This window comes from Balaenoptera borealis, assembly GCF_965194805.1.
Source record: "Balaenoptera borealis genome assembly, chromosome: 17".
Taxonomy (NCBI): Eukaryota; Metazoa; Chordata; class Mammalia; order Artiodactyla; family Balaenopteridae; genus Balaenoptera; species Balaenoptera borealis.
The window spans coordinates 58532798-58545129 of NC_138876.1; the positions used below are offsets into that span (position 1 = coordinate 58532798).

The 12332-nt window shown below is 33.1% G+C and overlaps 1 protein-coding gene across 4 annotated transcripts in view; it reads left to right on the forward strand.

Annotated features, from left to right (window-relative positions):
- Positions 1–12332, forward strand: part of SNX16 (sorting nexin 16) — a 53451-nt gene that overhangs the window by 24468 nt on the left and 16651 nt on the right. For all 4 annotated transcript variants that reach the window (XM_082363586.1, XM_082363584.1, XM_082363583.1 and 1 more), the window contains 3 exons: positions 6285–6354; positions 10894–11030; positions 11549–11668. In XM_082363586.1, coding sequence (XP_082219712.1) covers positions 6285–6354; positions 10894–11030; positions 11549–11668 — 327 coding nt within the window. The remainder of the gene's footprint in view (positions 1–6284; positions 6355–10893; positions 11031–11548; positions 11669–12332) is intronic.

Here is a 12332-nt window from a genome sequence, read left to right on the forward strand (position 1 = left end):
AAATGCACGTCCTGAATTAGCAAGGTCTGGAGTGGAGATTCTGCATTTCTAACAGGTTTCTAGGTGATGCTGTTGCTGCCGGCCTAGGGACCTCATTTTGAATAGCAAGACTAACGTGTAGAACTAGGAATAAGTGAACAATTAGAGGAAGCCCCCATCAGCTCAGATAAAAAAGAGCTACATGTCATTTTAAGCTGTCTGGTATAAAAATGTTCTGCCTTTTGAGAAAGTGAGTTTACCTTAAGCATTAATATTTGAAGAGACTAGGATAGATAACTATCAGTGGTATTAAAGAGGGAATTATTTACATGAGATATATTGGATTAGATGACTTCTTAGGTCTCTTCTAGTTGTAAAATTCAATAAATCTATAATTTTTGAACAAGAATATGTAAAGAAACTATTTTTTATACATTTTCACATCTTCTCACAGGAAATTTTATTAATGTGTAAGTTGTTTTTATATGTGAAGATACTGTCAAGAGAGGTTGAGTTAGTCTTAGTATTTTTATAAAATGAAAGAATTCAGTTATATATGCAATAGTTTATATAATGACAGCGCATGAGAATGAACACATTATTGCTAAGGTTGGTTGGATGATTTTTACCACAAAATATTAGTTTGGTAGACCTTCAGTTATGGACAGTTTTTTTAATGTAATAAAGCTAAATATTTTGTATTCAGATACACGTAAACTCTTAACTTATTAAATTAGGTCTCAAAGACCTTATGCAAAATTCAGTTTTCTGGGCTTAGTAGTGAAATAATTTTAGGCAATTACTTAACTGACTTTTTTTAAACGTATGCATTTATTTTTTATATATTTATTTTATTTATTTACTTTTGGCTTTGTTGCTGCGTGCGGGCTTTCTCTAGCTGCGGTGAGCAGAGGCTACTCTTCGTTGCGGTGCACAGGCTTCTCATTGAGGTGGCTTGTCTTGTTGTGGAGCACGGGCTTTAGGTGCCCCGACTTCAGTAGTTGTGGCTTGCAGGTCTAGAGCGCAGGCTCAGTAGTTGGGGTGCATGGGCTTAGTTGCTCCGTGGCATGTGGGATCTTCCCGGACCAGGTCTCGAACCCGTGTCCCCTGCATTGGCAGGCGGATTCTTAACCACTGCGCCACCAGGGAAGCCCTACTTAACTGATTTTAATTAGTGTTTCCAATTAGAAAATGAAGTAATTGGACTAAATGTTCTCTAAAAATCCTTTTTCAGCTCTAAGTTTCTCATATGCTATTCCTTTCATTGTGCTTCTTTATAAATCTTGAAGACATACCATCAGAAACAGCCAGATTCTAACCTTCTTTTAACTCTTAAGACTTTTGGTCTTACATGTTGCTGTCCTAAGCTTACTCCCTCGTCAAACTAGGCATATCTATTAAAAACTAAACTCCATCCCAAATTTGAGAGTTGTGCTGTATTATTTATCCACAACAGTGGATAGAAATTTGTTCTGATGCTCTTAATAGTTTCATTAATTTTTTTAAGAGCAATTAGCATAGCTCTTACAAATAAATTCATTATTTTTTGAATATTTATTCTGTGCTATGCTAATTTATTCAGATTCTGTACAGCCCTGGAACTTGTCACCTACTTTTTGTTGAAGCAGACTGCTTGGTAAACAGAAAATACTAATAATACAGTGTAGTAAGTCCTATGAAAGGGATCTCTTCAAGGTGGTGTAGTAATGCATATAAGAGTACTGAACCGAGTAGAGTGTAGGGGAGGGGGATTTAGTCAGAGAAGATTCTATGAGGAGATAATAGATGAGCTAAGTCATGAATATGAAGTCTGAGTTAGCCAGCTGAAGGTGGGAAGGATGGGCCAGGATGACAGCAGCAAGCATGAAACAACATGATAGACATGAGGATGTACTATTACTGAAGTGTCAAATAAGAAAGGCAGTAAAAGCTTGAATGTACACAGGTGTTTTATGCCAACGCCAAGACCTTGGCTTTGTTCCCTCTTGTTAGAGGAGGCACAGATGGGTTTTAAGCTGGGCTTGACATAAAACATTTGTTTTTGAAGTATTTTTTGTATTAGAAGGAATAAAACTGAATGTAGGGACACAAGTGGACTAAAAGTAACTAGGTGAGAGATAATCAAGATATAAACTAGGCCCACAGCCTCACCTGCACATCCACCCCAGGAGGGTAAACGTGAGCCCTTCAGCTTCACACCCACCAACCCGTCTCCCTCACCGTGACCCTCACCGTCACCAGCCTTGATCCCTGAGTCCCTATCCTCGGGGTTGTATTTAATGTCAAATTTTTGTTATTTTCTTTTTACTGGTAGAGAATACTGAAGAGAAATAGTAACTGATAAAACATTTCTATCTGAAATCCCTCAATTAATATTTTCATGCAGTGACTTTTTGTGCTTAATTTGGTTTTGACAGAAGTAGTATCTAGTATTTTTAGTACTTTTTTTACATAGTTCTTTATTGACCTTTTAATGAATTGTAGGCATTAGTTTTAGCTTTTTGTTAATATAAATTTTGAGATAAAGAGCTCATTTAGCTATTAAATTACTGGTCTTTTAAAATCATGTCTACGTACATTAATTTGTATTTTCTTACAAAGTTATCTTTGAGTGTGTGATGATATAATATTAACTTAATAGTCACATTTAATCGTTCGACATATTTGGAGAGAAGCTAAGGATTATCCATACTGTTAGATTAGTTATTTTTGAAATTATGTCAAAAATACTTACCAATGTATACATTAATACATTGGTAAACATACAATACAAATACATACCCATGAAAGAAAAAAAGGAAGGTATATTATGAAATAAAAGATTCACTGGATGAAATAGTTTTTTAAGAAGTTTGAAAATTACAGTAAAACTCTTTTAAAGAAAACTTTTTCAAGAGACTCAAGGGAAGAGTTTAAGCTATAGGGCAAATTTGCTCTTATAAAAACAATGCTGAAGGGTACCATCTCTGGTTTCCTTATATTCAGGCAAGTTAAGTCAACAACTGATCACAATTTTAAAGTAGAGATTTCCCAACCACAGTAAGAAGTTACTCTACGTGATAAAGAGAACAGAAAGATAGTCTTTCCATACCTTTCAATTCCAGATTGTTGGATTTTCTCTTAGATGGGTTTCTCTCCTAATTCTGATGTTTTTCTTACCTTCATTATCATGGTCAAATGGAAACAAAAGTATTAAAGATCACATACAGAAGAGAGATTAGGAGGTTGTATTGAACCTATCAGTGAACAAGTAAATAAATAATAATTTTTTTTAATTGACTTCTATTTAATCCATAGACCATTTAATAATATAGACTCTTTGGTACTTACACTTTATTTGAATTTACTTGATTTGTTTATAAATTGTACATTGATAATATATAAGAAATCACTGAGCAGAGCCATGGCACACGTAGGCAGTCAAATATTTATCTAATCTAAATAAAGTTCTCTAGTCAGTGATTCTCAAGAAGGGGTAAAGGCTTCCTTTTCTAGGGGGGAGAAAAGGTACCCGAATTTTTGAGAAAGAAATTGTCTTCTCAAACACTACCATCTGCCAAGACATTCTTGTGTGTCTCTTTCCTTGGATGGGAAAAGAGCTTAAGAGTATTAACTTTCTTCTTCCATCAACTCAGTCCTATTGAAACAGAAGAAATGTATTGAACCCCTGAAAAAAGTGTTTTGTAAATCACAGTTGTAGTGCCAGTTTTAAATTTCATTCTTATGCTACAGATTAAACAAAGTAGGGCATGGAATATAACCTTGGAACTGTAGTGAAAAAAAATTTAGAGAATCCATTGGATTTCATTTGAGTAGAACTCTAGTGAGCCATAAATCATAAAGATTTTTAGGGGAGGAGAATGAAATGGAATAACTACTCTAAAAAAACTTTCCTACAACTAGGTACATTGTCAACATCACTGTGGATCTTGGGCTATAAACCAAAGGTATAAAAAGAATTTCTGCTATAAACCAAAGGTATAAAAAGAAATACATATATCCCTTTACCCTCTTTTTCTTTCCTAGCAGCAGCATTCCAATAGTTAGAGTAATGGTGAACATAAAAATGTTACTAATGAATGAGGAAATCTGAGTATAAACTTATAAGAAATAATGTCACACATTAAGTTGTCATACACTGAAAGTATTAAAAAGACTCTTCCATAAACTTCTTAGCACTTTCCTTTTCATCCTTAAAGGCTGTTCTCTCAGCGTTTCATCCAAACTTTTGACCTGTCAATCCCAAGATCAGTTTATTTCTTGTGCCTCATTCTGCCTAATAGTTGGTTTTCCGATATAAATAGTGGGTGGATAGAAAGTACAATATCTAAACCAAAAGAACGTATGGTGGTCCTGTTCTTCTCTATACTATTAGACCAACTGCAGTATTCTAGAGACTTTGATTAGAGAAAGATACAGAAAAATTGAATGTGGTCAGAAAGAAGTGATCAGCAAGGGGAAAGAATCCAAATGAACCAAAACATAAGAGAAAAGAGTTTAAAGGAGAAAAAGGCACATATTTATACTCAGAAGACAGATTTAAGGTCCAGCTCTACCACTTGCACTGATGACCTTGGGTGGGTCATTTTACCTCTCTGAACTTTATTATCACTTGTAAAATGGAGGTATAATGCCTATCCTCACCTCACATGATTGTTGTGGAAATTGAATAAAGTAGGATATGTGAAAGCCCTGTGTGTGTAATGTACTTTGAAAATGTTAGACATGGTAACCATGTGAGGTGATAGATATGTTAATTAGTTTGATTGTACTTCATATTTCATAATGTATTTATATATCAAGTCAAGTTATATACCTTAAATATATATAATTTTTAATTGTCAATTATATTTCAGTAAAACTGGAAAAAAATGTTGGCTCCATGAATGCAGAAGACCATATAGGCTTTAAGTACTCAGTAAATTTTGTTACATGAAAAAAGAAAAGGAAATGTCAGTGTGTTAGTATTGCTTGTTAGCGGTATAAGGTTAGAGTAAACATAACATTCTTGACATATTTTTAGGGTTATCATGTGAAAGAAGACTTAGACTTACCTGGAAGGGCCCCAGAAAGCCAAACTAAGACTCATGAATAGAAGCTTCAGTGAGAAAAATCCAGCTCAGTGAAGAAATAATTTTCTAGTTGCCTGTGTTATTCAAACTTAGGATGGTTTATTTTAAGAGATGATTATAGTCCCTATTTCTGGAGGTGTTTAGACATATTCTTGGCTGAACATATAAAAGCGATAATATAAGCAGCATACTATGGATAGTTCTACTAGATCACATTTATGATCTCTTCCATCTCTATTATTTCATGATTATGAATACTCAAGTTTTATCTCAGTTTCCCTGAGTGTTATGTTTTTTTATTATCTATATTATCAAGATTTTATAATCCAGAAACTTGCTCCTCTTTTTTTCTATTTTTGGGATCTTCTGGATTACTTTCTTAACACCACTTCTCTATATTCATTTTTTCCTTTGGAAAGATTTTACTAAAAATCCCATTTATCTCCTTATCACCACCCCCTTCATCATCATCCTTTAAGTTTCCACATTTTTGTTTTAACATACATATAGAGCTGTCTCTCAATCCAAGATTACTTTTTAGAAAGAGGAGTATTTTGTAACAAGGAAGTTCAGTTTTCTACCTTCTTAACCTGTTTCTGATAATTGAAAAGTATAACAATATCATATTATTTCATTATTATGAACTTTATGGTAATTCAGAAATGGGATGATCAGAATTCTTTCTCTTGAATTCTCTAGGGAAAATACTTAAGTAAATTAATATAATAAACATGATTACAAGAAAAATCTTTAACTTGTTTCATAGTAAATACTTTTTAGTTACTTTAGAATCATCTCCTGAAGAAGAAACAAATGAAGTATAAATTAGAAATTGTATTTCTTCATAAAAAGATAATGACTTTTTTAGACTAGTTCAAATTAATATTTCTTTGAAAATAATACTGTCTTTTCACCATTTACTTTGGTTTCCTATACCATTTCTGATTTATGTTTTATGTCGTGTAGTTTATATGTAACATAAATTCACAATCTATTTATGTTCATAAGATCTTAGAAATAACCTAAAATCTTTGTATCTTCTGTAGATTTTATATTTGTATTTTGTTACTTGTGTGAAAACACATACTCCATCTTGCTTATTTTCATTTATCAGCAGAACCAACTTGCTTAAAACACTATAGCTAGCTTCAGAGTAACTTTTGCTTTCTGCTATCTTGCTATCTTTTGTAAACTTATTTGTACCCCAGCTAATTTTTTTTTTTCCTTTGAAAGCCTTGCAGTGAGAGAATTTCTTTGTCTGGATGATCCACCAGGTCCATTTGATAGCCTAGAAGAAAGCAGGGTAAGTGCTGTATTATATATCACATGAAAAAGAGGAACAAATAATACCATACAATAACTACATTGTTTCTTGAATGGAACAATAAACAGCAAAGTTATAATTTCAGACCATGGTAGTTTTGCACAGAAAGCTTTTAATGTTTGAGTCAAAGCTTTCTTTCATTGAAATACATGAACGTAATTCAGTGAAAAAATAAAAATTCATACATGTCCTATAGTCTATGAAGCCCTAAAATTAAATTCTACATTTATTCTCTTTATTTATACCGTTTCAGAAAAAAGAAAATTACTTGGAAATTTATTTTACATTTAAAAGTAACATTTGCATGCTGAGTTTTCTTCCATCTAAGTATCAAAGTAAAGAACCTACAGTTAAAATCAAATTTAAAAAACCAATCTTCAGAAGTAGAAGTCATTGTCTTGTTATCAATTCAGCTCAAGCTTAAGGCTACTCAAATTACGCTACTTGACGTGTTAAAGTAGCCTACTTCTTGAAGCAATTGGCTAGATTCAGCTAGGATTAGCTAGGATTTATGCAAGTTTTTCTTCCAAATGTTTAATAGTGTTTAAATGGAACAGATTTAATTGGTAGATTTGTAATGTTTTCAGTTAAACTGAGTCAGTTCTTTGTGTTAGAGGAATGCGATAGCTTTTTTTTAAACAGCTTTATTGAAGTAAAATTTTCATCCATAAAATTTGCTATTTGATATTTCATTGTAAATGTACAATTTAATAACTTTCAGTAAATTTGTAGAGTTGTGTCTCCATTACCATAATGCAGTTTTAGAAAATTCCATCACCTCAAAAAAAATTCTACAAGCCATTTTGCAGCCATTCCACACTCCCAGCCCCAGACAACTACTGATCTGCTCTCAGTCTCTGCAAATTTGTCTTTTCTGGATATTTCATATAAATAGAATCATACTGTGTGTGTGTATATATATGTGCATATAAGTGTATATGTGTGCCTATATATATATAATCTCATATATACAATATGCATAATATTGTATATGCATAGTATATACAATATGCAATAGTATACAGTATATATAATCTTTGCATCTAGTTTCATTCACTTAACATAATGTTTTTGAGCATCATCCATGTTATAGTCTCTCTCAGTATTTCATTACTTTTATTATTGAATGGTTTTCTGTTGTGCACATATACCACATTTTGTTTATCCAGTCACCAGCTGAGGGATATTTGGATTGTTTCCAATTTTGTGTTATTATGAATAATGCTGCTATGAACAATTTCAGAGAAGGCTTTTTGTGGACATATGTTTTCATTTCTCTTGGGTTGATCCCTAAGAATAGAATGTTTGGCTATATGGTAAATTATGTTTAACTTTTTTAAGAGACTTACAAAGAGTTTTCCCAAGTGGCTATGCCATTTTACATTCCCACCAGTAGTGTATGAGAGTTCCAGTTTCTCCATGTCCTCACAAACATTTGATATTATCTGTCTGTTGGATTATGGCCATTCTTGTAGGTGTGAAATGGTATTTCATTATAGTTTTAATTTGTATACCCGTAATGATTTTTATGTTAATCGCTTTTTCATGTGCTTTTTTGCCATTTGTATGTTTTCTCTGACGAATTGTCTGTTTGAGCCTTTGGCTTATTTTTTAGTTGGGTTGTTTGTCTTACTGAGTTGTAAGAATTCGTTATTTTGGATACAGGTCCTTTATCAAATACATGATTTGCAAATATTTTCTCATAGTCTGTATGTGTCTTTTTATCTTCTTAATGGTACCTTTTGAAGTGCTAATGTTTTTAATTATAATGAAGGTCATTTTATCACATCCTTTATGGCTTATGCTTTTGGTATTGTATCATAAGAACTCTTTGCCTAACACAGGGCCACCAGGATTTTCTCCTATTTTTTTTTTCTAGAAGTTTTATAGTTTTAACTCTTACATCCATACTGAGCTAATTTTGTATAAGGTGTGAAGTGAGGATCTTAAGTTTCTATAGATATTAAAATGTGTCGGTACCCTGTGTTGAATTGTATTGGCACCTTTATCAAAAGTCAAATGAACATGAAAGGAAGGGTTTGCTTCTGCACTCTTCTCTTTCACTGATCGCATTACCTAACCTTATGCCAATACTGCACAGTAGAAATGAGTATAGAGTAGATGAGTATAGCGAGATGTTGATGAGGCAGTGGGGGAGGAGGAGAAGGGGAAAGTGGGAAAGACTGGGTTACCTGGGTCATAGAAAGTAGCGAAATGCAGTGATCTAAGATGTTTGCCTGGTGGCTTTGATGGTGAGGTGGTAGAGCAGATATTCCGTTGGGAGTGCATTTTGACTTACCATTGGTACATACAGTTGAAGGGGACCAATAGGCATATGAATGATATCTGTGTACTCAGGAAAGGTCTGGGCTGGAGATGAACAGAAAAAACAATTGGAAGTCGATAGCAAATAGTATAGGTTATAGTTGAAGTGATAACAGTAATTGCCCAAGGATGAGATACAGAGCAAGAGAATATATAATCAAGGACAAAACTCTGATGAATGCCCACATGCAAAGAACAAGTAGAAATCTAAGAAGTAACTGTAAAGTTAGGGGAACCAGGAAGTTTCACAGAGGACAATAAAAGAGGATTCCATTAATTTTTTTTTTTTTTTTTTTTTTTTTACTTTTTAAGTCAGTAGTGACATGCTATGAAGTTGAGAAAAACAGTACTTTGGGTTTGACAGTTAGAAGTCATTGTTAGCATTTGCCTGGGTATAATTAGTAGAGAAAAGAGAGTAAAACTAATGATTTTAGCCATGAATGGGGAGGCTAAATTTGGATGATAAAAACTTTTTTCCTGGAAATCTTTTTTATTTTGAAAAGAACAAGATGAGTTAGTAGCTAGAGAGACTCCTATCAAGGGAGTGGTGGATATGACTTTTTTTTTTTTTTTTTTTTCACACACACACACTGTATTTTATTTTTACAAGAGTAAATAGACTGACACCAAGCATTGTACATGGATGACCACAACAAAAGCAACAATGATTGCAATTACCAAACATGAAACACACTCATACTATGTCATAATATTGACATTCAGTCCAGTAATCCTCCACTGTAACAGCTCCTTTACTTTGCAGTGAAAATTGATTTGTATATTCTTTGCCTCTGAGTCCTTGTGGGATTTTTTTTTTTTTAATTCAGACAGAAAGTCACAAAAATTATACTCATCCTCATCAGTTCACTCAGTCCCATGTAATTAATTTTTTTTTCATCTTGATCTTTTGTTAGCACTTTTATGAGTTCATCAGTTTTTCATTAGAGTTCTGAAAATGCTTATTCATTCAGTTCAGCAGTACAGTCAGTTACCAGAAACCTGTACTTGTCAGAGTCTTTTCCATGAATTTCTTGAAGATGAAACCCTTTTATAGGAACATATTTGCAAAATCATCAGAGTACACCCAGAACTGTCTGTAAATGACAAAAGACTTAAAAATGACCACGGTTAAAGATTTGATGAAAGTTCATAATAATGCAGTTGTTTTTATGTGGAGAGATTTTTAGGGTTTGCTTAATCAACTTCAGTCAAATTGATTAAATAAACCTAAGGGCCAAAAGAGAGGGAAAGGTTGAAAATTTAAGAGAGAGTGTATGGGATAGGGCAGGCTTCCAAAGGAGATTGGGCTTAACTTGAAGAGGCACATATTCTTGAGGACAAGAACGGAATGCAAATGTAGGTAGGATTCTGGGAGAGTAACTTTTTTTTTCTGGTATAGGAATAAAGATCATCTGCTGGGCTTGGGCTCACCAGTAGTAACATATTGTAGGGGATTTGCCAGGGGTGAAGTTTTAACGTAGTCACAAAGGAGACAGGGAACGATAGATAACTAGGAACAATTAAAAGAATTGATCAGCAACACTGAAAGCCTCATCAAGGTAAGTGACCCAGATTTTTTTCATGACATCATTCTTCATGGCAATATGATTTTGTTTTTTGTTTTAATCTATTTCAGTAGTGTTTAGCTTCCTGGGTATAAAGGATAGAATGTCTTTGAGTGAATATAGTAAAAGGATAAGCAAGGGAAAATAATATTGAAGGCACTATGAAGGAAATCGTTATTATAGGATGTGTCTTCTGAGCTAATACAAATGGAATCAATAGCCGCAGTTTTCTTTTTTTAATTTTTTTTTCTTTAAAGTATAATCATCTAGGACTGGGCAAAAACAGGCTAAGGAGAATAGAAGCTAAAACAGTGGTTATTAGTAACTTTTTTCCCAGTTATACACTAGAGAGATATCACATATTCATTTCAGGCACCCTGGCTTACTGCTTAATAATTCTCAAGAAAAGGGACTTATATTTATTTATAAGTTCCCCAGTAGGTACTAAAGTAGCAGAGACCTAAGAAGATGAGGGTGGAGAACAAATCATCTGGGTTGTATACACATTATTTTGGTTACCTATGTTCTTTGACTCTTCAGTTATGCCCTTGAGAAAGGTACTGCGTAAGTAATTAATGTTATTCTCTTTCTGCATATGTTTTTTATTTGCTGTTTGTTTGTTTTTAAGGCTTTCTGTGAAACTTTAGAAGAGACAAACTACCGTTTTCAAAAAGAACTACTTGAAAAACAAAAAGAGTTGGAATCACTGAAGAAACTGCTCTGTGAGAAGCAACTTCTTATAGACACGCTAGAAAACAGAATCAGGTGTGTTGTGATGCTTGCATTTTCAGTCTAATTCAGCTCGATACTCTGGGCTAAATGCCCTTTGTACGTTACAATTTAGGAAATTTATGACTCCAAAAGTCTTAGACTCATGGTGTACATCCTTGTAGATTGGGAAAATTGTCTTTTTGATTATTTATTTAGAAGCCTGAAAATTTGAAGGACGGGAAATATCAGGAAAATAAAGCTCTAGCTGTTCACCAAGACAAACATTATTTTAACCTGTTTAAATAGTATCTTTGTTTCTAGGCATTTATGCCAACTTTTCACATATGAAAGTTCTAGTTTGCCTTCTTGTCAGCATATATCGAATTGATGTTAAAATCATTTTAAATTAATCATAAGTACTGATTTCACTGTTGACACCCAGAGTCAACAGTTTATTAGGTATAACTACACTTAGAACAGCTGAAGGCTACTAAAGCTACATGCATTCAGAACAATAAATATATACCTATTTTATTCATAGAAAATAACTTGTTGCTGTACTTTACCTTTAGGAACTTATGTTTAGAACCTGAAGAATCACTGCTCGTGTCAGGAACAGAAGGTGAACAGATCCTAAAGGTGGAGTCCTCTGCACTTGAGGTTGATCAAGATGTCTTAGATGAAGAATCTAGGTATATAATGTTTGGTTTATTATAGCCTAATCATCTGAATAATTGGAGAGAAACAGTCATAATACTCTGTAGAGTATGTTTTTTTGAACTCAGTGTTATTGTATCATGAATCTGATGAGCAAACAGAGGAAGACTATAGATATTCTAGGCTGTCCCTAAAAATGAATCTTTGTCATCCAGCCTATAAATTTCATTACTTATTTTGAAGATATGTCTGAATTAACTGGGCTGTGACTCAGTTAATTCATTAATTTTGTAACCTTGACAAATTACTTTAATCTCTCTCAATGTCAGTCTTTTCCATGCAAAAAGTGGGACACTGTAATAGCAACCACCCTGTCTACCTAATAGGAATGATGAAAAGATGGTATATTTGAACACACATAGAATTTTTATTACATATAAATCCAAGGTCACCATTAATACATTAGTGATAGTGGTTAAGCTATAATTATGAGAACAAATTTTCTGTTGGTTAAAGGTCATTACAAACTAGATTCTTATTGAAAAGTGGTAGTTCAGAGAACTGAAAGAGTTCTGAAAATATAACTGAAAATATATCTCCAAAGGTGTTATCTGGCAATGACAACTTTGAAATATTAAATTTCTGATTGAATATTTAAACGTTCTTTTTCATTAAATATTTTTCCATTAAATATTTAAA